Source organism: Hypanus sabinus, chromosome 16, assembly GCF_030144855.1.
Source record: "Hypanus sabinus isolate sHypSab1 chromosome 16, sHypSab1.hap1, whole genome shotgun sequence".
Classification (NCBI taxonomy): Eukaryota; Metazoa; Chordata; class Chondrichthyes; order Myliobatiformes; family Dasyatidae; genus Hypanus; species Hypanus sabinus.
This window is the reverse complement of record NC_082721.1, coordinates 86,032,477-86,057,253: the sequence shown is the minus strand read 5'-3', so window position 1 is coordinate 86,057,253 and position 24,777 is coordinate 86,032,477. Positions and strand designations below refer to the sequence as shown.

Genomic DNA, 24,777 nt, shown 5'->3' with positions numbered 1-24,777 from the left:
ATACCATTCAACTGTTAATAGCTTGTCAAGGATTTTTAATAAGAGGGCTATGAAGAGAGATTAGTCATGGCAAGATCTTTGACTATGTACAGCATGTTGTGTTACAGATGTAAAGTCAGAAGTATATTGGAATCAAATGTAGATAAAACAACTGTATGCAATTCTGATAGTTGCACTCCAATGGGGAGAACAGAAGGACAAAAATGTTCAAATGAAACGTTGGATAACAATCATCTATTCTTCATTTGATGACACATGTTAATGACAAATGTTTATTAGTTGATTATATAACTGGATGGCCAAACTCAGGCAGTTTGCTGCCATTTGCGAGTATTTCTCTTAATCTGTTTAGTGGTGTGGGTCTATAATTACAACAGGGAAGGGGGCAGAAGTTACATGGGGGCAGGAAAAACTAGAGTTCACCTCTTTTGAGCAGAGAAGTTGATTTACATGTATTGAAGATTATAAAAACTATTTTGCTAAGAGTAATAAGGAGGAACAATTGGTAGCAGAGCATCAGTAACCAGAAAGGATTGTCATTTAAATAACTGAGCAAAATGTAACGGGGAAAGAATTTATTTTAAATATCAAGTTATGCTCCGGATTGCACTGCCTTTATAGACGAATGGAAACAGATTAAGCAGGAATTTTTTAAAATAACCACTTAAATATTTGCAGAGTTTTGGGGAAAACAGTAGTGAACCAAATGGATCACTCCTTCAGTTCAACCAAGGCAGCAAACAGTTTACAATTGACCGCATAGGCTTCAGTGCTGTATAATTAACTTTGTTACTGTGATCTGTTAAGAGTTCAATTTAAGGAGAATTTGTGCTTTCCAAATACATTAATTTAAAATCACATTTCAAAATATTACACATCTCCTCCCAAAAATGCTTGCTGCTCAACATGTCCTATAAACAAATCTTTTATATTTAACTCTTCAAATGCCAAAGTATGTCCCAGCATCCTCCCTTATCTAGGAAGCAAAAAGACAATCCAAACCAGCTAATTAGGTTGAAGAAACCACTTCTTTAATGTCAACAGATTCAGCAGCGGTGTTAACTGACACAACCTGGTTCAATACAGAAAACAGTCACTGCTCCACTGACACTGTCCACGCTCTTGTGGCCTCAGGAATGCAGCAACATAAGTAAAGACCACTCCCATCCTAGTTATTCTCTTTCCTCCCCCCTTTCCATCAGGAAGATACAACTACCAGACTTGAGGGCATCTTCTAACTATTGTTATCAGACTCTTCAATGCACCTCCTGTACAATAAAGATTAATTCTATCTCACGCTATCTTGTAATAGCCCTTACACCTCATTAATCAACCTGTACTGCACTCTCAGTAATTATCACCATAACACATCCAGCTCTTCCTTTTGAACTACTGCGCTGTACTTACATTTAGAAATTACTTGTATGAATGACATTTCAAAATAATGTGACAATAACAACAACCCATCATTCTCATACATGGTTTACGGAACTTCTAAACAAAACAATGCTGGAAATACTCAAGTCAGGCAGCATCGCAGGACAGAGTTAATACTTCAGCAGTGTTTTGTTTTGATTTCTAGACTTCCAGCATCTGCATTTTTTCTGTTTTTCAACTCCAGTTGAACAACTTGGTAAAAGTATTTGTATGTGTTGCTTGGACTTCCAGCATTTGCAGACTTTTCCGTCAAAAATATTTAATAGATTTGTTTTAATTCATCTCCTTCCAGACATTACTCAAAGCTGGAGCATGCTTTACACAGGCAGTCAAAATCTTTAAGGTTAACTTGAAAGAAATGTTTCCAGAGCCTGCTGGCTCAATGATCAGAGCATACTAATTACAAGGAAAACGCGCAAAAAAACAAATTAAGCTCTGGAAATAAGTCCAAAAATGGTCAAAGCAGATTCAATAGAACTTTCAAAAATAAACTGGATAATGATTTGAAAAGAGGGATAAAATTTTGCAGGGCTACAAGGAAACAGAAGGGCAATGGTAATGTCAGCAGTGTTCTTTTGAAGAGCTAATAATTGGCCAAACAGCCACATCTAGTACTATAACATACTATTTTCAAGGTTTGGCTCCATTATTCTGACAGGGCAATTGATTCAATCTTCTACTGTTGGCCACCACAAGGCTTTCATACAAAATATTTTCTTTAAAAATTACTGTCTTTGATTTATGGTATTATTTGAACCAGGTAATTCAAACATAATCATTGACTAAAGGATGATAAACTGCATTAAGTTATATAAAAATGTAGCTGTCCTTCTCAGGAAGGAAACTGCATTGAGCCTATCACTTTAAATAAAGTCATACACAATCAGGAGCAATACAAGCATTAAAACATAAAATACTGGAAATACTCGGCAATCAGGCAGCAGCTATAGAGGGAGAAACAGAGTCAGAAGTGGGACAAAGTGGAAAGCTAGTTTCAATTGTAGAAGTACACAGAGTTAGGAAGAATAAGAAATCGCTGAAAGAGTGGAACCAAAGTTAATGCAGCACATTAAGCTTCTTTGTGCTGTGTTACTAATAACAGAACATATCCAGCCACAGGCTATACCAAGGTTGACAGAAATAAAAGTTTTAAAAAGATATCACTGAATGACCAACAGAAATTGATTGTTCTAACACAAAGAGCATCTAAAACTGGAGAATTCATTAAGAGTTGAATAAGTCTAAGCTGAAGACAGTGGTGTTTATCATTCCCACCTCTGACAAAGGGTCTCTAAAGCAAAATGTTGATAGCTTTTATTTCATGAAATGCTGCCTGATCAGCCAAGTGCTCTGTTTTATATCAGACTCCCAGCATTTTGTTTCTTTGACCTTTATTTACTGTACAGTGATTAAATGTACAGTGAATAATCTCTGATCGACTAAACACAAAAATGAATATGCTTATTCAGCTTAAATATTGTAACACCAAGCAGCAGTAGAAGACCTCCAGGTTACACCTAAATTATACAGGCACTGAAGATCCCTCAGCATTACAGTACTCTTAAAGAGCTGGGGAACCCTGTCAATTGTCATGGCTAACACTTAACCTGCAGTCTATATAGCAAGACATTATCACATTGCTGTTTGTGGGATTTTACCATGTGCAACCTGGCTGCTACATTACAACTTCAGTTGCACTTACAGGATACTTAATTTGTTGTAAAGTGCTTCGAGGTTGTGAAATGTCGACACTTTCAGGAACACTCACCAAAGGCATTATTTATGCTGGAAGGTCACTACTGTGACACCAGGTACTTTCATTCCATTTGACTAGAAACAGGATGAATATTTCACGCACCCAATTTTAAAATTTAAACACTAGTGACATCTTAACGAGATAAAAAACTGCACTGTGGAACTATAGAGCAATCACTAGAAATGCACAATTCAATTCCACAGCCCTCTTTTCTAATCTACTGTTTAAATCATTAATTTATTTCGCAAACAAAAATAATGTTAAGCCATTTCCTGAAATTCATAATATTGGAGGTGAAACATTTTGCAAGAGAGGGATGGAATGACAACATTTCCCTCCCTTTTCCAAGGGTACTGCTCCCCAATTCTGAGCCTGAAATGACACAAATCCTAGAAAGAAAAATCAGTACAGACAAAAATATAAAATACCAGATAAGAAAGTTAAGATATATCAAAGTGTTTCAGTGAAAGGGTTCCCTTAGTGCAGTGGTCCCAGATTAAACTGCATGACCTTTCTGTGCATCAGGGGAGTGATGATGATCACAGAAAGATTTTAATAACATTTGAGGTAATTTAATTTAAAAGTTCACAAGTAATAAATAAAAATATACTTGGTGCACCTGCAGCTCCAGATGCAAGACTATTGGCAGCCCCCAGGAATCCGCAGCTCCTCGAAAGGAGAGCTTGGGACATCTGGACTTTCTAGGTGGGTGCCAATCTAAAGTTAGGAACCAGTGCCTTACTGTATTGGGCTTAAATTTTTCATATCTGCAATCTACAAAACCTGGTTAGAATTCAATTTTTAGAGTTTTTTTTCCTCAACCCCCCCCCCCAAAATTCTCATTAGCATATCTACAAAAATATTAAAAATAATTTCTTTGCACAATTGTGTTATGGAAAAATGTTCTCAACGTTTCAGCTTCCACTTTGCAGACTCCAGCAGCACACCAGTTTAGCACCCAAAAGCAACACACATCTCCCTAGGAAACAGATGTAGTCTACAAACAATTATTCAAACTTATAAAATCATTCAGAAATGTTTGTAAAAATTAGCCCAGCACCCAAAGTTCTAAAATTATTAGATTATTTTTCTTTCTATATAAATGCTTTTCAGTGATGCTTCCATATGAGCTTCAAGTCTTTGCAACTGGTTTTTGATCATCATCGGCCAGATTTTGCATCTCCGATGGCACCCCAGACATCGAAGACAAACTCGTCAGGAAATGCAAAGTCACCAAGTTCCTCGTCGAGTGCCTGTGCAAACTCATCGGGATTCCTCCTGTTCTTGCCAAGGTCCACCATGGTAGCAGCTGTAACATAGGACAGAGGAGGGTGAGCAAATTCTTAATATTGATATAACAAACCCACAATGCCAATATAAACCTTTACCTCATCTCCCTTCCTGCTACCAAATACAGACAGATTACTGGTGGTTTCTCCCCTATTCAGCAAAAACATGACAGGAGCTTAGTCAAGAAAAACATCTGTACAACACCTTCAAAGAAATTGCCTGGGTGTTTCGCAATAGCTTCTTCTAACAAATCTGGAGATCAACATTTAGAATACTGCCTAAAGTTAGTCAGTAGGTTTTAAGCAGCTTGATGAGGAGAGAAAACTGACTGAGGGAGGTAGTTTAGGCTGCAGTAGATGAAAGCACAGCATATAAAGACCAGAATAAATAAGACTAGAAGTGAGAGCATGGACATCTCAAGAGCACTGAGTTGGGACTTAATGATGTAATGACCCATTAATGGGAGATAGAAGCTGATAGCACTCAATGTATTTTACAGTAAACAGTGTAACAGCCTGATAACATCATATCCTGTTTTGATTTTCTTTGCAAATAATGTGCCCAGGGCAGTCTTCATAATATTCTCTTCCATTCAAGTAACCATGTTTATTTCTTAACTTGTGTAGGTTTTTCCAAGAGTAACCATTCCTGCTTTGCATCAAAAATATCATTTCCTATTTAAATTACTTGAATTTTAGCTTAATCTTCCAGGGTGAAAGGAAGAAATTAAGAAGCCAGATGGAAGCTTTTTTCAGTAAAAGTGCATTCAAAATACGTTGTTCAAAACTGATAGAGAGCTTTCTAATTATGTTACTTCCTTCTCTACAAGTTGAATGCTGTCAATCATTTGTCCCAACTCTTTCTCCTTACAAAAAAAGTACTACCTTTTTTGTACTGAAGAGCAAGTTATCATTCAACGATAGCATTGCTAGTTTCGGTAGGGGTGCAGCTAATTCATATTTTCTATCCCTCTAGTCATGACTATCCCTGATCGCTTGGACTCTTAGAAAAGACAGCCTAACAGCCAGTTTCAAAATATATTTACACTGGGAAAATTAATTGTAGGGCTCCATCCCACCACCCTGGCTGAACTGCCCTGCCCTACAACAATCAAACCATCGTATCTTCGGTATAAACGAAAATTCAGGGCGAAGCTGGAACCCAGGAAGTTTTAAGATGAGCACTCTGGGGAATGGATGGAGGTTGGAGGACAGGATCGAGTGGACAATATATAACTGCAGCTTTACTCAAAAATAAAACAGGGATTTAAGAGGTATAAAATCCAAAAGACACAGTTTTTGTATTTGGCTTGCAAATCAAAATCTAGTATTTTATTGTTAGAAATAAAACAAATTTGGCTTGAAAACAATTGAGGAAGTGGCCTCCTTTCATGACAGCCAGAAGGAAACTACCAAAACTTGTGGTTTTCCATAACATTATGTCAACAGGCATTTGTCTGACCTCAAACACAAAATAAAATGCAAGCAATAGTTACTAGGATGTGTCTGGTCAATTTTCCCACCTCAACGTGATTTTCATGCCTCTCTTCCTCTAGCTTCCTCCAACATATCCTGCACTTTCAAAATTGCATTCACAGACGTGCAATATCATTATTACTGTACGTGCTGTGTTGCATGACATAGGCGATCAAGGTCTCATGACCATGGTTGTTCCTGGCAATTATTTCTGCAGAAGTGGTTTGCTATTGCCATTTCTGGGCAGTGTCTTGACAAGACAGGTGAGCCAAGTCATTATCAATACTCTTCAGAGATTGTCTGCCAGGTGTCAGTGGTTGCATAACCTGAACTTCTGATATGCACCAGCTGCTCATATGACCATCCACCACCTGCTCCCATGGCTTCATGTGACCCTGATTGAGGGGCTAAGCAGATGTTACACATTGCCCAAGAATGATGTGCAGGCTACTGGAGAGCAGGAGTGCCTTACATCTCCCTTGGTAAAGACTTATCGCCACCGTCACAGGTGTGCATGCTGTTTGTCAGCAATAATTCTCAATTTGTTACCTCTCCAAACCCCGTAACCTCGAGATCTGAGAAGTTTCCATTTTAACTTCATGCTGATCCAATAATTCAACTGTTCCTCCATTAGTAGCTGTGCCTGGATTCACCAAGGAAGTCCTAGATAAACTATGGGACTCCCTCCCCAACTTCCTTGGCATTTCTTCCTTTAATTTCACCATGCTTTTGCTTGACTGTCCCAAGCAAAACAATGCCAATGTTGGAAAAGCAGAAGATATTTAACTATTCAGATCTTTTTTTTATATATATATATATAAAAACTAACCTTCCTGCTAGCCCCTTAGGATGGTTAACTACATAAAAGGCTATCTACAGTGCAAAGGCCTTAGGCACCCTGGAGTCTTTATATACGTTGTTTAAATGTTTTTTTTTGTCTTCTGCATTAGCATATCAGCAGAAAAAAGCAAATTTTAGATTTTCATTCATTTCTCAAAAAATGTAAATGGGAGAGATTTTTTTGTATTTTGTTAAAGAAAGTAACATACTAAGTAAGCGCGCACACATGAGGAAGTCTGCAGATGCTGGAAATTGAAGCAACACACACAAAATGCTGGTGGAATGCAGCAGGCCAGGCAGAATCTATAGGAAGTACAGTCGACATTTTGGGCCGAGACCCTTCGTCAGGACTAACTGAAAGAAAAGATAGTAAGAGATTTTAAAGTGGGAGGGGGAGGGGAAGATCCAAAATGATAGAAGACAGGAGGGGGAGGGATGAAAGGTGGTTGGCAAAAGGGATACACAGCTGGAGAAGGGAGAGGACCATGGGACAGGAGGCCTAGGGAGAAAGCAATGGGGAGGGGGGAAGCACCAGAGGAAGATGGTGAGCAGGCAAGGAGTGATTGTGAGAGGGACAGAGAGAAAAAAAGAGAAAATATAATAAATAAATAAGGGATGGGGTAAGAAGGGGAGGAGGGGCATTAACGGAAGTTAGACAAATCAATGTTCATGCCATCAGGTTGGAGGCTACCCAGCCAGTATACAAGGTGTTGTTCCTCCAACCCGAGTGTGACTTCATCTTGACAGCAGAGGAGGCCATGGATTGACATATCGGAATGGGACGTGGAATTAAAATGTGTGGCCACTGGGAGATCCTGCTTCCTCTGGCAGACAGAGCGTAGGTGTTCAGCGAAACGGTCTCCCAGTCTGCGTCGGGTCTCACCAATATATAAAAGGCCACACCAGGAGCACCGGACGCAGTATACCATACCACCCGACTCACAGGTGAAGTGTCGCCTCACCTGGAAGGACTGTCTGGGGCCCTGAATGGTGGTGAAGGAGGAAGTGTAAGGGCAGGTGTATCACCTGTTCCGCTTACAAGGATAAGTGCCAGGAGGGAAATTGGTGGGAAGGGATGGGGGGGGATGAATGGACAAGGAAGTCGCGTAGGGAGCGATCCCTGCGGAAAGCAGAAAGGGGCGGGGGAGGGAAAGATATGCTTGGTAGTGGGATCCCGTTGGAGGTGGCAAAAGTTACGGAGAATTATACGTTGGACCCAGAGGCTGGTGGGGTGGTAGGTGAGGACAAGGGGAACCCTATCCCTAGTGGGGTGACAGGAGGATGGAATGAAAGCATATGTGTGTGAAATGGGAGATGTGCGTTTGAGAGCAGAGTGATGGTGGAGGAAGGGAAGCCCCTTTCTTTAAAAAAAGGAAGACATCTCCTCCAGCCTGGAATGAAAAGCCTCATCCTGAGAGCAGATGCGGCAGAGACGGAGGAATTGCGAGAAGGGGATGGCATTTTTGCAAGAGACAGGGTGGGAAGAGGAATAGTCTGGGTAGCTGTGAGTCCGTAGTTTTATAGTAGATATCAGTAGATAAGCCGTCTCCAGAGATGGAGACAGAAAGATCAAGACGGGGCGGAAGGTGTTGGAAATGGACCAGGTAAGTTTGAGGGCAGGGTGAAAGTGAAAGTTGATGAAGTCAACGAGCTCAGCATGCGTGCAGGAGACAGTGCCAATGTAGTGAAGGAAAAGTGGGGGACAGATACCAGTCTAGGCTTGGAACATGAACTACTCCATAAAGCCAACAAAAAGGCAGGCATAGCTGGTACCCAGAGCTACACCTTTAGTTTGGAGGAAGTGGGAGGAGCCGAAGGAGAAATTATTAAGACTAATTCTGCTTGACGGAGGAGAGGTGGTAGAGGGGAGCTGGTCAGGTCTGGAATCAGAGAAGAAGCCGAGAGCTTTAAGACCTTCCTGGTGGGGGATGGAGGTATATAGGGTCTGGACATCCATGGCGGTGGGGGCCAGGGAACCTAAAATCATTGAAAAAATTCAGAGTGTGAGAAGTGTCACAAACATAGCTGGCAAGGGATTGAACAAGGGGGGATAAAACAGTGTTGAGGTATGCAGAAATGAGTTCGGTGGGGCAGGAGCAAGCTGAGACAATGGGTCTACCTGGACAGGCAGGTTTGTGGATCTTGGGTAGGAGATTGAAACGGGAAGTGCGGCGTGTGGGAACTATCAGGTTGGTAGCAGTGGATGGGAGATTCCCCAGAGCTGATAAGGATGGTGATTAAGCAAGCAACTAAGTGCCAACTTTTCAAGTTAAAACTTGATTACTTTTAGGTATACATATCGCTCAATGCATGATTAAACAACGGTAACAAACAGGGTGCCAGTGATCAATGATACAATGAATTGTATTAAATGGAACAGAAATGGGTGTAGAAGGAATCAAGTTGGGCAAAGGGCAACCAAACGAAAAGGTGACGGTGTGGCAGATGTGAGCTTAACCCTTCAATCATCAATTTTTATACCATGACAAGAATCAGCAGAGCAACAAGACTCAAGCTTGTCATTCTGCATCAGCAAGGTTTCTCCCAAACAGAAATTGTGGCAGACAGGAGTTTCAAGATGTGCTGTCCAGGCTCTTCCAAAGCACAAAGGAACAGGCAAGGTTGAAGACCAGAAATGCAGTGGATGGCCATGGGGACTGAATGCAGCATGCAAGAGATCCAAAAATCTTACATCCCTTCTAAATTACAAGGCGTCCAGCACCGATATCAGCTCTGTCCTCACAGAAACCACTAAAAGCCAAGTACAGCTTAGAGAGGTCTTGACAGTGGTCTTCATGGAAGAGTTGCTGCCAAAAAGCCATCCTTCTGAAGTGGAAACAAAACAGAGACTCACCTATGCACAAACACAAGGACTGGGGTGCTGAACAATGGCAGCAAGTGCCTTGGTCTGACAAGTCAAAGTTTGAAATGTTTTGCTGAAACAAGAGGCAGTTTGTCAGTAGAAGAGTTTGATTATGTGTCTGCAGCCAACAATGCAGATGTGTGCAGTGCAATGCAACAGCAGAGGTTTCCCTGCAGGTTTGGGGCCGCATTTCTGCAAATTGAGTTAATGATCTAGTCAGAATTAATGGTAAGTTCTCGGAGGTGTTCGGACCAACCTAATAGCCTATTTTCCTCTAAAACTGCACGACAGTTTTAAAGGCAAAGGGTGGTCACATCAAATATTGATTTGATTTAGTTTGTTATTATTCTATTGCTTTGTAGTTTTTTATATATTTAGAAGCTTTTCATTTAATTCTTTTTGAAAGCATTTTCACTTTACAGATTTTTCTTTTGCGTTTAAGACTTTTGTGCTACTGTATAGGCATGTAATCCATAGAACAGTCCACTACAGGCCCCTCACCCCCACAATGTTGTGCCAGACTTTTAACCTACTCTAAAGGTCAAGCTAATGCTCCTCTCCCACATAGTCCATTTTTTTTTTCATCCATGTAAAGAGTCTTTTAGGTGTCCCAAAAATACCTGCTTCTATCACCACCCCAGCAACACATTCTAGCACTCTTTGGAGCAGTGCAATTGTCATAGCCTATTACTAAAATTACTTCTCTGCTCAGTCATGATGGCATGCAGAAGCTGAGAAACATTGTCCAGAATTGCATAGGGTCCTTTGTTCTACCACAACTTCTAGAGTGTCCAGTTTGACTCCTATATCAGAGCCAGCCTTTTTAATCAGTTTATTGAGCCTGTTATTCTCACCCATGTTGATGCCATTTCCCCAGCACAAACCACATAGAAGATTGTACTGGTGACAACAACATGTGAAGGGAAGGTCTGTATACTCCATAGAACCTGTCTCTCAGGAAGTGGAGATGACTCTGGCTCTTCTTATACACAGCCTCTATGTCGGTGCTCCACTCAAAGCTCCACCAGGTGCACCCCCAGGTACCTGTAGGTCCTCACAACATCCCCACCATCAATAGTAACAGGGAGCAGTGCAGGCTTCATCTTCCTGAAGTCCATCACACTCCTTCGTCTTATTGATGTTGAGCCGCAGATAACTCAGCTTGCACCATTCAACAAAGTCCTCCACCAGGACCTTGTATTCATCCTCCCGTCCTCCCTTTATAAACCCAACTACTGCCGAGTCATCAGAGAATTTTGGCAGATGGCATGACTCAGTGTGGTATAGAGGAAACAAGAGGAGAGCCAATGGGGCCCCAGTGCTGCTTACACAGCTCTGAAACCACACAAACTGTGGTCTGCCAGTCAGGTAGTCTATTATCCAGGATACAATGGAAGTGCCGTCCTGCACTGAACAGAGCTTTTCCTCCAGCAATGCAGGCTGTATGGTATTTTAGACACTTGAGAAATCAAAAAACATTATCCTCGCAGTTCTGCCCTGCTTATCCAAACGGGAGTTGACTCTATTTAGCAGGTAGATAAGAGTTTCGCTGACTCCAATGTGCTCCTGGTAGGCAGACTTGCAGGGGATCGAGGGCTGATCTGAGCCAGGACCAGACTCTAGGGTCTTCATGATATGTGAGGTCAAGACCACTGAACGGTAGATATTAAAGACTTTTAGTCGGTCCTGCTTGGGTACTGGAACCACATATGATGTTTTCCACACAGTTGAAACCCTTTCCAGGTTGGGACTCAGATTGAAAGTGCGCTGGAGAACTCCACACAGCTGCTCAGCACACTCCTTCAGGACCCTGGGGTTCACACCATCCGATCCCAATGCTTTGCCGTGTCTGAGTTTCCCCAAAGCCCTTCTCACCTGCTCAGTAGTGAAGGTGAGCCCATGACAACTCTGGAGTTGGTGGAAGGTGGGGGTTGAGAGAGGTGAAGATCAGGTCAATAGCAGTTAGTATAAGGAGATGTGGATGGTAGCTGCAAAGGAAGGGTGGGGGGTTGTAAACAGTAGTAGCCTGTATTGTTCATAAAATTAAACCAATTGACACAACATATAACATGAAAGGAAAGATTCTTGAACCAGTCACTCACCACCCATATCCTGGTGTTGAAATTAGCAAGGATCTTAACTGGGCATGCCACATCAATCAGATTACAGTCAAAGCAAATTAAATGCTGGATATCTTGGGAAGAAACCTCCACTCATGTAGTAAATCCATCAAGGTCATGGCATATAAGATACTCATCCGTCCAAAGCTTGAGTATTGTGCAGCCATATGGGATCCCCATCAAGCTAACAATAAGTCCATCGAAAAAATCCAACACCGTGCTGCTTGCAGGAAATCCAGTGTCACCAACACGCTCTCTAACCTTCAATGGCAACCACTTGAAAACTGACGTGCTAAACTACAGTTAATCTCCAGCGTAACTCCATCAAACATCCAAATTCGTCACAGGGTCAGTTCAACTCGACAGCAAACTGGACCTTACATACTGGAAACCCCCTCATTCAACAAGATTTGCTACCAGTGCTCCCTCTACCCAAGGTCAACAAGAGAGTGGAATCTTCTGCCTCCAGACCTGCGCAGTATTTCTGACATTAATATTTTGAAAGATAGACTCAATCAAATCAATTTAGGGGACCTAGTCAAAAAAGCTCACTTTACAATTTAACTCTCACGCCGTTCACACCAACTGCACGTTATAAAAGCCATCCGACAGTGCTTGCACAGTACCAATCAGAAGCAGAAGTTCATCCACATGTTGAACTGGAGGGGGGAGGAGGGGAGGTGTTGATACTAAGGGAGCATTGGGTGCCTCAGCACCTGGATTGGTGTGTTGAGGGGGGAGGGTGTAAACGGGAGGGCAATTGTCAAACCATTAAAGAATTAATTTAACTCATTAGCCCCTTCACAGCTGCATTCCAGTGCTCCACAGCTAGGTTGATTGAAGTCATTGATGTTCTCCATGCCTCTCCAGATGCTACTCTGCCAAACTTGTTCTCCAGCTCTCACCTGTATTCCTCTTTAGCCACCTTGATTTTTTCCTTTAGCTCCCTATACACATTTCAATTCCTCTGTCTCCTGATCTAGAGGGTCTCTTTTTGTGGTCAAGAAGAGCCTTCAGTAGCCAAAAAGGCTATTGCAGTTACTTGGAAATCGGATTCATACTTAAGTATAGATCGTTGGAAGAATGAAATTTTTAGCTGTATTCCACTTGAAAAAAATTACTTATAATTTGAGATAAATATGAAATATTTCTGAAAATTTGGCACCCTTATTTACAAAAATTAGGATTAAATATATGGGTGCTCCGAAGATAAAATTATTGGTTATCTGAGGAAAGAAATAAATATACGTATTAAAGCTATTTTGAATTCCATGGAGCATGTGGGCATCTTCCGAAATCCAGGCATTCTTTCTTTCTTTTTTCTTTCTTTCTTTTTTCCTATAGGGAGGGGAGGGGGGGGGAAGGGTTGATAATTTTCTTTTTTCTTCTGTAACCTATTTGAAAATTCAATTTAAAAAATTTTTTTTTTAAAAAGAGCCTTCATATCACTGGTGACCCATGGTTTGTTGTTAGGGAAGCAGCGAACAGTCCTTGATGGTGTTACGGTGTCCACACAGAAGATGATAAAGCCAGTGATGCCATCAGTAAGTATGTTAGTGTCCTCCCCATTTGGTTTACGAAGCACATTCCGGTCAGTAACCGCAAAGCAGCCCCTGAAAGCCTCTAGAGACCATTTCTTTACTGCCTTGGAGGTAACTAGCTCTTGCTGTACTTTAGGCTTATACAAGGGCATGAGGTGAACCAGGTTGTGATCTGATCGTCCAAGAGGAGGGAGAGCTGTACAGCTGTATGCATCTTTAATATTTACATACAAGATGTCCAGTGCTTTATTTCCTCTTGTATGACACTTGACAAACTAATCGAAGGTGGGTAGGGTTTTTGTGAGAGAAACGTGGTTGAAGTCTCCCAACACTGCAATTATCCTATAAACAGGCATAGCTTTGGGACACAGGAGGAAACCAGAGCATCAGTGCAAAGCAATGCAAGTCACAGGGGAAATGTGCAAAACACAGTTTCAAAATAAACAAATTAACCACTGTTAAAATAAAAAGTCTATGTTTCATTCCTGTAAAACTACAGATGGTGCGCTAAATACAATGAATCCAAAGCAGATAGCAGCACTCATTAATTTAAAAAAAGGATACATCAGGGATTGCAAAGGAACAAAAGGTTTGTGAAATGAGAACAGAAAACAAAAAATGTATGCTCAAATCGCAAAATAACCTTGCCTGTACCCATCTCAAAGCACAAGCTTTAATAGATAAAACATAAGCATCTAGCCCCCTTACCTCCTTGAATCTTTTCTGAAGATACAAAACATCACTGCGAGTGCTAATGGCTATCCACTTTAGAATCCTTTAGAAGATGAGCCTGTCTGAGCTGTATTAAAATTGGCTGCCACAGCAGTGAAACTTAACTTCCTTGTGACTGAATACCTCAAAGTCAAAGCAGAATTTATCATATGTTACTATATACTACCTTGAGATTCACTTTCTTGCAGGTATTTACAGGAAAATAAAGAAATACTATAGTGTTTATGAAATGGCTATACATAAAGACCGACAAACAACTAAAGCGCAAAAGGCAACAAATAATACTGAGAATACAAGTTGTAAAAAGTCCTTGAAAGTGCGAGTCAGTAGGTTGAGTTGTGGTGAGTGAAGTTATTTGCACCTGTTCAGGAGTCTGAGTAATAATTGTTCCTGAATCTGGTGTTGTACCCAAGGCTTTCATACCTCCTACACAATGATTAAGATGGCCCTTGACCTTATCGGCACCTACCACACTACCACCTTTGAATCTTTTACAAAATTATTGAATGTAACTGCATCAGGCAGCTGAACAGCCAACATTATTTGGAAACCTCACAGGATGACAACTGCCTCACTGGCCAATGTTTGCCACCTCTTTTTAGATTGACCAGGGTCACATTTCCTATGTTCCCCTTAAAATACCCTGGAAAATTTCATAAAAAGCTGTACAAGATCTAAAGAGTTAATTGCATTTGTGTCGGCTTACTGACATTGAATAACATCCAAAAGTACAAGTGAAATGCAAAAAGAAACATGCCTATAATACCACCACCACCAGTCAGCATTCAAAAGTAATTAACTACAAGACAATTAACTCTAGTAAGGTGCTAAATTATCTTCCTGAAGTAGGGGATTGTTTTACTTACCAAGTTCAGTATCTCTGATTCCCATGTAACTTTCCAGCAGATCATCCACTTTCTTGATGGCCTTCTCTTCGAATGCTGACGGCTGAGATAACAACGAACAGAATCCAGCAAGTCAACAAGAGCAAACATCAGAAAATAGGAAAAACAAGGCAACTTCAGTGAAAACAACACAATTATGTACCTGGTCATAAAAGCATAAAGAAAATTTGGTAGCCAATTTCCACATGCAGGAAAAGTCACATTCTTATTCATTTCCCTCAAATATCGCTTTGTGATTTGTCAAGTTTTTCATCCTGTACCCCCAGTCACTTGCTTCTGAATACCACACACAAAAACAAACAAAACTGCAATACTTGCCAGCTGTAATACATTTGCTGCTTCACTGTTAGGTAACTGGAGTATTAAACCAAACATCACTCTGCCCTCTGAAATAGCACATGAAATGCTGTGCTGTTTACCAGGACAGCAGCAGTATCCCGCCCAATGTCTATTCCTCAACCAAAAAGACCCTCACGAATATAATCCAAGAACAGAACCGCCGGAAATGCAGACTAAAACTGGAAGTGCTGAAAATATCTAAAAGCAACTGTAGAGAGGACAGCAATTAAACCTGATGCTGCCTGCCTAAAACAAAAATCACTGTGAGCAGGAGCTTGCTGCACACAAATTTATTGCCACATTATCCCAAACTTTAACAGAGAGTGCATCTCAAATTATTCAATTGACCAAACAGTTCTGGGCCATTCTCAAGGTATGGACAGCAAGATATAAATGCAAGCTTTGCTCGCCTAAACACCACTTATACCACGGTAGCAAAGCAGTTAGACACAATCCTTTACAGAGCCAGCGATCATCGAACAGGGCTCGATTCCCACTGCTGTCCGTAAGGAGTATACACATTCTCTTTAACTGCATTGGTTTGCTCTGGGTGCTATGGTTTCCTCCCACATTTTTAAGACATAGTTAGGGTTAGTGAGTTGTGTGCATGCTATGTTGGCAATGGAAGCATGGCAACAGTTGCAGGCAGACCCCAGCATAATCCTTGGACTGTGTCGGTCATTGATACAAAACAAATCATTTCACTGTATATTTCCAAGTACATGTGACAAATAACAAATCTCTCTAAAAATACAGCACCCTAGAATTGCAAGGGAGCAGATATGTAACCTATCCTTCTCCCAAGATGCTAAAAACTAAAACATAAACAACCCATTGTGGGATACACATATTCTACTTGAAAGAGGATTCAAAGACATGAAGGTTTTAAAATAGTATGAAAAAGGTTAACAAGAATGATTCCAGGAATAGACAGACTAGAGACATGAGAGACTGAGGATTTGTCGTAAATGTCTTTTCAATTTTGCTGGAGCCATTTCTACATTAGTAAGTTGTTTGCCACAGACAAGGCACAATGGAGTAGGACAACTCGGATCCCCAGTCCATGTAAAACCCATTGATAAGTAGCTTTCATTGTAAAGATATGATACAGGCTGATTTCTCAAGTCCCATCCACTGCTTTTGTCTCCAGGACCTAGAAGAGGCTGGTGGATGATTTCTGGGGCAACAGGAGGCACTGAGTCTCTGCCGTGGTCCTGATTCTTCTGATCGCGGAAGGTGGTTGGTCACTGTGTGTGAGAGCACCCAGCTGGCAGCCGTCCATCTCAGGACCCTGCAGAGATACCTGTACCTCCAAGATGGCATGCACTGGCAATGCACTTTCTCCACCCGGGACAGCCTTTAGGAGGGCACGCCGCTTGCAGTGGACAGCATCAGGCACGCCGCTCTGAGGGAATTGCCTCGCTTTTACTGAGAGCTGTTGAGGGTATGGGGTCCAGTCTCATCCAGACAGGGTGCTCTGGCTGTGAGGGGGACTGGTCCCCATCTTATCATGGTGGGTGTCAAAAGAGCTCAGGGAAGTGGAGGTGTTCCGGCTGCATCGCCACCTGGTGGGCCAGAAGTGCTCATCAGACCCAGGCCCTTGGATACCACATGGGAGAGGTCTCTCATAACATGAGCTAAATCACGGGGATGCCCACTGTACCCTTTCGTGATGCTCTGAAGCATTTCTCGTACGGACTGCTCCTGCATGCCTTTTACTTTCTTGCCTCCATCTGCCAACCAGACAGTCTGTTTTACCATCTGGCTGTACAGGTGGTCCCCAGTGGAAATCTCTCTATTTTGGGGTCCTTCCTCGGGGCATTGGGACCTGGGATGGAAGATGTTGCAGAGGACAGTACTGTACAGGTTTTTTTTAAACTTTATTGAACACATATCTACAAACAAGCATCAGCTATCAGTTCACAGTTCACTGCACAATGGTAATTACCTATATTAACAATACCTGGGGTAGAAGAGAATAGAAGAGAAAAAAAGAAACAAAGAGCACATACATACAATTACATACAAACACAAACATACACATGATCTACATACTTTACATCACCCCTCAATGTAGATTTACATCTATTGTAAATAAAATCACAGTCCTCAGTAAATCAACTCCAAGTCCTACACTTTACCAGGCCCCTGTGTGGGCCTTTCACTGTGCCAGGTACACTATAATACAGCTCCATCTTTCCAAGTAAGAGTCCATTTTCAGTGTAAACTTGCAATGATATTTTCCATACAGTTCACTTCTTTCAGTCTCTGTATCCATTGTTCCAATGTGGGTGAGTGAGATTGAAGCCAGTTCACAGTTATCATTTTATGAGCAGTCAGAATCAAGACTCTTAACATGTATAGTTTATTGTTCTGTAATGCAGATTGCAGAAGGTTGCCCAAAATTAAATGACTAGGTTCAAAGGGTATACTTATGTCTAAAATCCTTATTTCCTCAGTGACCTTATACCAAAATTCCCTTAATTTGTGACAGCGCCAGAATATATGTGCAAAATCTCCCACAGCCTCTCCAGCAAAGTCTGTTTTTTTTCTGCGTATAACGGTATGACTAACAGGGTTTTAAAGTACCTCATCTTTATTTTCAAAGCAAATTCCCTCCAATCGGGGACAGAGACAGAGACACACACACACACACACACACACACACAATCCTACCCATGATGATCTCTATCCAAAATTTTTCCAAGTTATTTGGCCATATTTTCAGGATTGTTCCATTCTTGAGTGATGTAAGGTAATGCCTAATTTAGAGGAATCTATAAAAGCATTTGATACAAGATCAAATTCAGTTTGGAGTTGGGAGAAAGATTTGAGCGCCTCACCATCAAACATTTGGTCCACAAGAACCAGGCCTCTTTGTGTCCACCTGTTAAAACCAGAATCCAGTCTTGCTGGAATAAAATCTGAAATGAATGCAATTCTGGTTGCCCTTGATATAGTCCTTGGAAGATCTAATTTTTTTTTCCTAATTCTATCCCATTCAATGTAAAGTTAACCCATTCATTCTGAGTCTCAACATTCTTCCACATGTTTGGATTTAAAAAGGGAAGAGCTGCTAAAGATAACACACCAACTGAATTTTGCTCTATGTGAACCCATCTTTGATCCACATCTTCTCTGATCTGTGACACAATTGCTCTTAATTGGGCAGCCCAATAATAGGTCTTTAAATGAGGTAAAGCTAAACCTCCCTCTTTTTTTATTTAAATGTATCACTTTTAGTCTCACCCTGCCACCTTTTTCTGCCATAAAAATCTATTGATGAGTCTATCCAACATTTTAAAAGTAGATATTGGAACTATTATGGGTAGAGCACTGAAAAGAAAAAAGAAACCTGGGCAAAATATTCATCCTGATCACTTCGACTCTATCTATCAGTGATAAAGGAAGCATCTCCCAATGTTCAAGATCTCTTCTCACTTGATTAATAAGTTTAACATAATTAGCTTCAAAGAGCTGGGAGGAACTAAGAGGTAAACTAACCCCCAAATATCTAAAGCCCTGTTTTGGCCAACAAAGTCACTTCTTCATGCAGCTGGCTTGCCCAGGTCCCTATAAACATCACAGCTTCGGATTTCGTTTTGTTAACTTTGTATCCAGAGACCTCTCCATAGCTTCTGAAACATTGCATAAGTGGGACAACTGATGAAAGAGGATTCCTCATAAATAGAAGAATGTCATCTGCCAATAAAGCTATCTTATGGGTTGTAGCTCCTTTATCTGTTATACCCTCAATTTGTTCATTTTGTCTTATTAACTCAGCCAATGGTTTATTGCTAAAGGCAAATAATATCGGGGATTGGAGATTCCCCTGATTGGTTCCCCTTTTGAGCCTCGAGACATTGGAACAGTATCCATTTACTCTAGCCCTGGAAATCGGATCTTTATTCAGTGTTTTCATCCAACTTCGAAATGTTGCATTAAAACCCATTTTTTTCTAAGGTACAGTCTAAGTATTTCCAATCCACCCTATCAAATGCCTCTCGGTATCTAAGCTAAGAAGCATTGAAGGGTGGATGGATCTCTGTGCTAAAGACTGGATATTTAAAGCTCTTCTAATATTGTTTGCTCTCTGACGGACTGGAATAAATTCAATTTGATCTGGATTAATCAATTTTCTTATATATTTCTCTACTGTTTGCTAAAAATAGAACAAAGAATCTTCATGTCAGTACCAAGCAGGCTGATTGGTCTATGTGAACTACATGCTATAGGGTCCTTTCCATCCTTGTGGATTACTGATATGATTGCCTCTGGCCAGCTCTCCGGGGGGGGAGGGGGGGGGTCATGTTCATTCAGAGCATAATTAAAAACTTTACATAAAATTGGAGCAAGTTCTGTTGTAAATATCTCATAGAACTCACCCGGAAATCCATCCTTACCTGAAAATTTTAATGTTTTAATAACATCTTTTATTTCTAGTTCTGAAATTGATAGCGTCGTGAAACAATCTCACTTTCTGAAAGTTTGTTTATACAGATGTCTCTGAAAATTTCATCCAGCTTGCCTTTATTTTGTGGTGGATCTGAAGAATCATACGAATCTATAGAAGGCCCTAAATGCCTCTGCTACATTGTCTGGGTTCAATACCTTGGAGAAAGTTAAAGGATGTCTAATTTTTGTTGCAACTGTTAGATTGTGCCTTTCTCATCTGAAATGCTAACAGACGGCCAGCCCGGTTCCCCATCTCATAATACTTTTAATTTGTATGTCTCAATGCTCCTTCTGCTTTATATGTGAGCAACTCATTCAAGGCATCCCTACACTTTTGGAGGTTTTTCCAATCATCCTTGTTCAATGTTAATTTGTGCCTTTGTCCTAATCTTTTTATTTCACCTTGTAACTGATTATAGTCGGCCATCCTTATCTGCAGATTCAACCAACCTTGGATCAGGAAAACCCATAAGTTCTCTCTCCAGCACTCGTTGTTTGAGCGTACAGACTATTTTTTCTTGTCATTATTCCCTAAATACAGTATAACAACTATTTACATAGTATTTACATTATATTAGGTATTATAAGTAATCTATAAATGACTTAAAAGTACAGGCAGGCCCCAGATTATGAACGAGTTCCATCCTGAGTCCTTGTCGGATCTGAAGTTGGAACAGGTACATCCGGTATTATTTAGTGTCAGTTAGTCAAATGTTTTTCCTAGTATATAGTACATATTTTACCTTTCTGTGCATATAAAACACTTAAGAAACATACATATTTCAATAATTAAACCACTGCGTTGCTTAGTAATAATTGTAGCTTTCATCAGGGCAGGGCCTTTCACATGCTCCATTAAAATTGTTCCAATCACTGACCGACATAGCCTGACACTTTTCTCAATGACTGATGGCGTTTCAACTCTTTCTGATCATTTTATTACTTCCACCTTATTTTCAATCGTGATTATTTTCGTGAACCAAAACACTGCGGATTCAGAGCTGCGCCAGGTCCTAATGTCCACCACACGTAACATGTTAAATAAAGTCCGGGGTTCCGCTGGGTCCTAAAGACCACCGCACTGATTCAGGTTAAATAAGAGACTTGAGCATCTGCATTTTTTTGGTATCCACGGGGGGGGGGTCTCAGAACCAATCCCCCGCGGATAAGGAGGGCTGACTGTATATTTTTCGTTTCGGTATTTTTTCATTTGAACAGCCAAATCAATACATTTCCCCTAATCACAGCTTTTGTACCTTCCCACAGTATCGAGGGGGAAACCTCCCCATTATCATTTCTCACCAAATATTCGTCAATGCATTGTTTTAGTTGATTATAGGAAGATGAGTCTGTCAACATGGAAACATTGAGCCTCTAATATTTGAAGTGTCGCTCAGAACCTACTTCCAGCACAAGTCTAACAGGATCATGATCTGATAATGGAATGGGTTCAGTAACACATTCCTTCAGCTGATGCAGATTCTTCTTTGGGATGCAAATAAGGCCAATTCTTGAATAAGAGCCATGGGCTCTTGATATATGACTAAAATCCCTGGCACCTGGATTCAATGCTCTCCAGCCATCAATTAGCCCAAGCTCATCCAACATAACTTTTACTGCTTTAGACTTCTTGCTCAGGGGTTCCCTATTTTCCCAGGTAATTTATCCAAACTCCTATTAAGAATTCAATTAAACTCCCCTCCAACTATAACAGTACCTCTAGCTTCCCTGGCAAGTAGTAAAGCCATTTCTTTGAAAAAGGTGGGGTTATCTTCATTCGGTGCATAGATGCTCATGAAAGTAAACTCTTCACCTCCCATCGAGCCCAAAGCTAACACATATCTACCCAGCTTGTCTTTAACCTCTTTTCCCACCTCTTTTAATATTGCAACTCCTCTCTTTCTACTATTAGAGAAATATGAATAATAGACTTGATCTACCCATTCTCTTTTTAATTTTTTGTGTTCCATGTCTCCTAAATGTGTTTCTTGAAATAGAACTATAGAGCAATTAGTTTTTTTTTTCCAATTGAGCCAATATTTTTTCCTTTTAATGGGGTGATTCATTCCATTAATATAATTATGTTCAAAGTGGCCATAGTACAATATCTCTCTTAATACATCACCATCCCCTCCCACCTTCAACCAAACCCGACATTTTTATAGAATAATGACTGAAAAACTTGTGATGATCTGCCAATGCCTAGAGAACTATTTACAAAAGAATATAACCCACAAAAGAACAAAACCAAACAAGACTTCCAGAAACCCAGTTGGTCTTATAAAATTCCTGATAAATCAATATGACTGCTTTTTCTCTCATCAAGACCACCCCCAATGATAATTAGGCAGAGAGAAATGACACCTGCTTCTCTCTGGGGAACACACACACAGTGCTGTCATAGCTACAAACCAGAGAAAACATATCCCCCTAGTTGAGTTGTTGCCCCCTCTCCTTGGCGATTCTTTTTCCTTTTGTCTGCTTTATAAAATTTAACTCACCCTCCCCCCCCCGCCCACAAAACTACATTGTATATCAAAATATGTCAGTTGTGCTGGTAAATAGCTGTACACGTTGGCCAAGACCCTTAAATATTACTCACACCCAGAAATTATTAATCAGTCCAAAGAAGACTCCGTTCATAATACCTCCTCCTTTGACAGAAAAAAAATGTAATCATCCTCTTATGTCAGGAAAGCTCTCATGTTAGCCTCCGACTCGCAGCGCTCCCTCCTCTCCTCCCTCCTCCGCTGCACCTGCCATACCTCGCCTGATGAGTCGCTGCTCCAGCTTCTTCCTCCCACTCACCAGCACGGAGATGCCCAGGTTGGTCAGTGTAGGTAAAGCTTCAATCAAGGAAGGAAAGGTCTTTGCTCCAGCATCCAAGTTTATTCTCAGCTGCGCTGGGAAGCGACAACTTGCTTGCACACCTTTCTCCTTTAGCTGTTTGATCACGGTGCGGACTTTTGCTCTTCTTTTCAGGACCTCAGAAGTGTAGTCCTGATCAAATTAGATGACTCTGCCTTGAAACATAACTTGTTTTTGAGCCCATGCTTGATGCAGTACTGGCTCTTTTACTGTATAACTCAAGAAGCATACAATGACGGAGCACAGTGGTGCAGAGGGCACCGGCTATGTGATCAGGAATCTGTGAGCTCTCTCAATGTGTATATTTAAGTCCTCTGGCAGTCAAATTGACTGTTTGACAAACCCCACCATGTCTCCTTTCTCACTACCCTCAGGTAGTTGATAAGATTCTTAAGTTAGTTCTTTGTAAGCGATTCTGGAGATCATCGCAAGCCACGGTTAGAGCAGCTTCTCGCTTCAACAGGTATTTAAGTGCTCTGTCATGCCAGAACCGTGCATCCTTGTTAGCACTAATTCTGGACTCAGACTCCGGAGATTTCTGCAGTGTTCCTTCAGATTTGTCACCCAGGTCTCCAGTCTAGATAGGGATGCCTTGGTGTCTGAAAATGACTCGAGTTTCTTTTCTCAACTCTTTCAACTTGTGTAGTATCACGGCCATATCTTTCTCCTCATCGTCCTTGCTAGCTTCGGCCTGTTCTGGTGCTAGCTGTATCTCTGTTTTTGCTTTCTCTTTGTATTTCTTGTTTTCCAGTGTGTTTCGAAGTCCGAGATGCCATAATCGTGTTCCCCTACTCTTTACTTAGCAAAAATATCTTTCACAGTTGGTCAAAAGTAACTTAATAGCTATTATTCTTCGAGTTTCGTGGGAGGGAATGTGAGCCAGGTCAACACTGAATCATGGCATCACCGGAAGTCACAACAGGTTCTTAAGCAGGTTTACTGACACTCCGTCCACTTGTCCATTCTGTGACCAGGAGAAGTCAGTGTACTACGCTTATACAGAGTGTGCGAGGTTGCATCCCTGCTTGAGTATCTGAAAGAGCCACTGCTCAGGTTCTTGTTGCACTTCAGCCTCGCTCTCCTCATCTACGGGCACCCAGTGGACTTGCTTCTGGACCTGGCCAGTATGGCCATTCACAGGTCTAGGCAGTGGAAAGTTGAGGGCTGTTCCTGAGCTGATTGCTTGCCTCTCTTCCAAGGATATGTTCGTGGCTGGCTATCTCCTTTGAGTGGTGCCATGTGGTCACAATGGGTACAATGGAGGATTTCCAGGAACAGTGGGCCTTCCAGGGAATTGACTTTTATAGACAGTAGCAATCATTTTAATATGAATTTATCTCTTGTAAATACTTAATGTCTGTACTTTTTATTTACACAATAAATACACACTTTTATAGTTTTGTAAAACAAAAGACGGACTTCTTTTGTGACCATTGTTGCATTAGAGCAGTGAAATGACTCAGAAGATTGTAGTTCTTCATCATTAACCTTATCAGAATTGTCTGTAGGCCGAGGCCTAGAATCCTCCTCTTCCTCAATAATCGCCACACTGGACCATCTTTATAATGAGTTTGTTCCCTCCCTTAAGGGAATGCAAACAGATGTTAGGGGAGGTAACTCAGGAAGGAGAGGCTGATGTCACAGTTGGGTAAGTCCATTCACTACCATCCTCCCCTTCTGTGCAACACAGCGCTCACTCATTATCAACAGCCTCCCCCATCTCATGTTAAAAACTGAGAATGGACTCAAGCAAATAAACAGGGTCCTACTGTGTACTGCCAGATTGGACTGAGAGAACTCTAACGAGATTGCTAATGGGGCTACTCAGTCACTACCCACCACTGTGAGCACTCGCATTGTGTGTTCCACCAGTTCAAAAAACGATGTTTTTTTAAAACATGATCTCTCATAGAATCCTGGGGTTCTATGAAGCCCTGGGTGAGAAACCCTGGTCTAGACAGCAGAGAGAGATCATTTCCATTACCCAAGAAAAATGATTAGCAAGAGGATTACACTCAGAGGCCTCTTTACTGGGTACACCTGCTCATAAATGCAAATAGTGGATTCCTGTTAACTGGGACACATCAGGAGCAATATATTATGGCCCAATTGAGCCATGCCCTTTCCAATTTAGGGTCATGATCCAAACCATTAGT

The 24,777-nt window shown here is 41.2% G+C and overlaps 1 protein-coding gene across 1 annotated transcript in view; it reads right to left on the bottom strand.

Annotated features, from left to right (window-relative positions):
* Window positions 1–3,411: 3,411 nt before the first annotated feature.
* The window catches only part of LOC132406548 (PDZ domain-containing protein GIPC1-like), a 78,313-nt gene continuing 56,947 nt past the window's right edge, over window positions 3,412–24,777 (bottom strand). The window contains exons 5-6 of the mRNA XM_059992360.1: window positions 14,921–15,002; window positions 3,412–4,502 (exon numbers count right to left, since the gene is read on the bottom strand). Of these exons, the coding sequence (XP_059848343.1) occupies window positions 4,354–4,502; window positions 14,921–15,002 (231 nt within the window). The 3' untranslated portion in view covers window positions 3,412–4,353. The remainder of the gene's footprint in view (window positions 4,503–14,920; window positions 15,003–24,777) is intronic.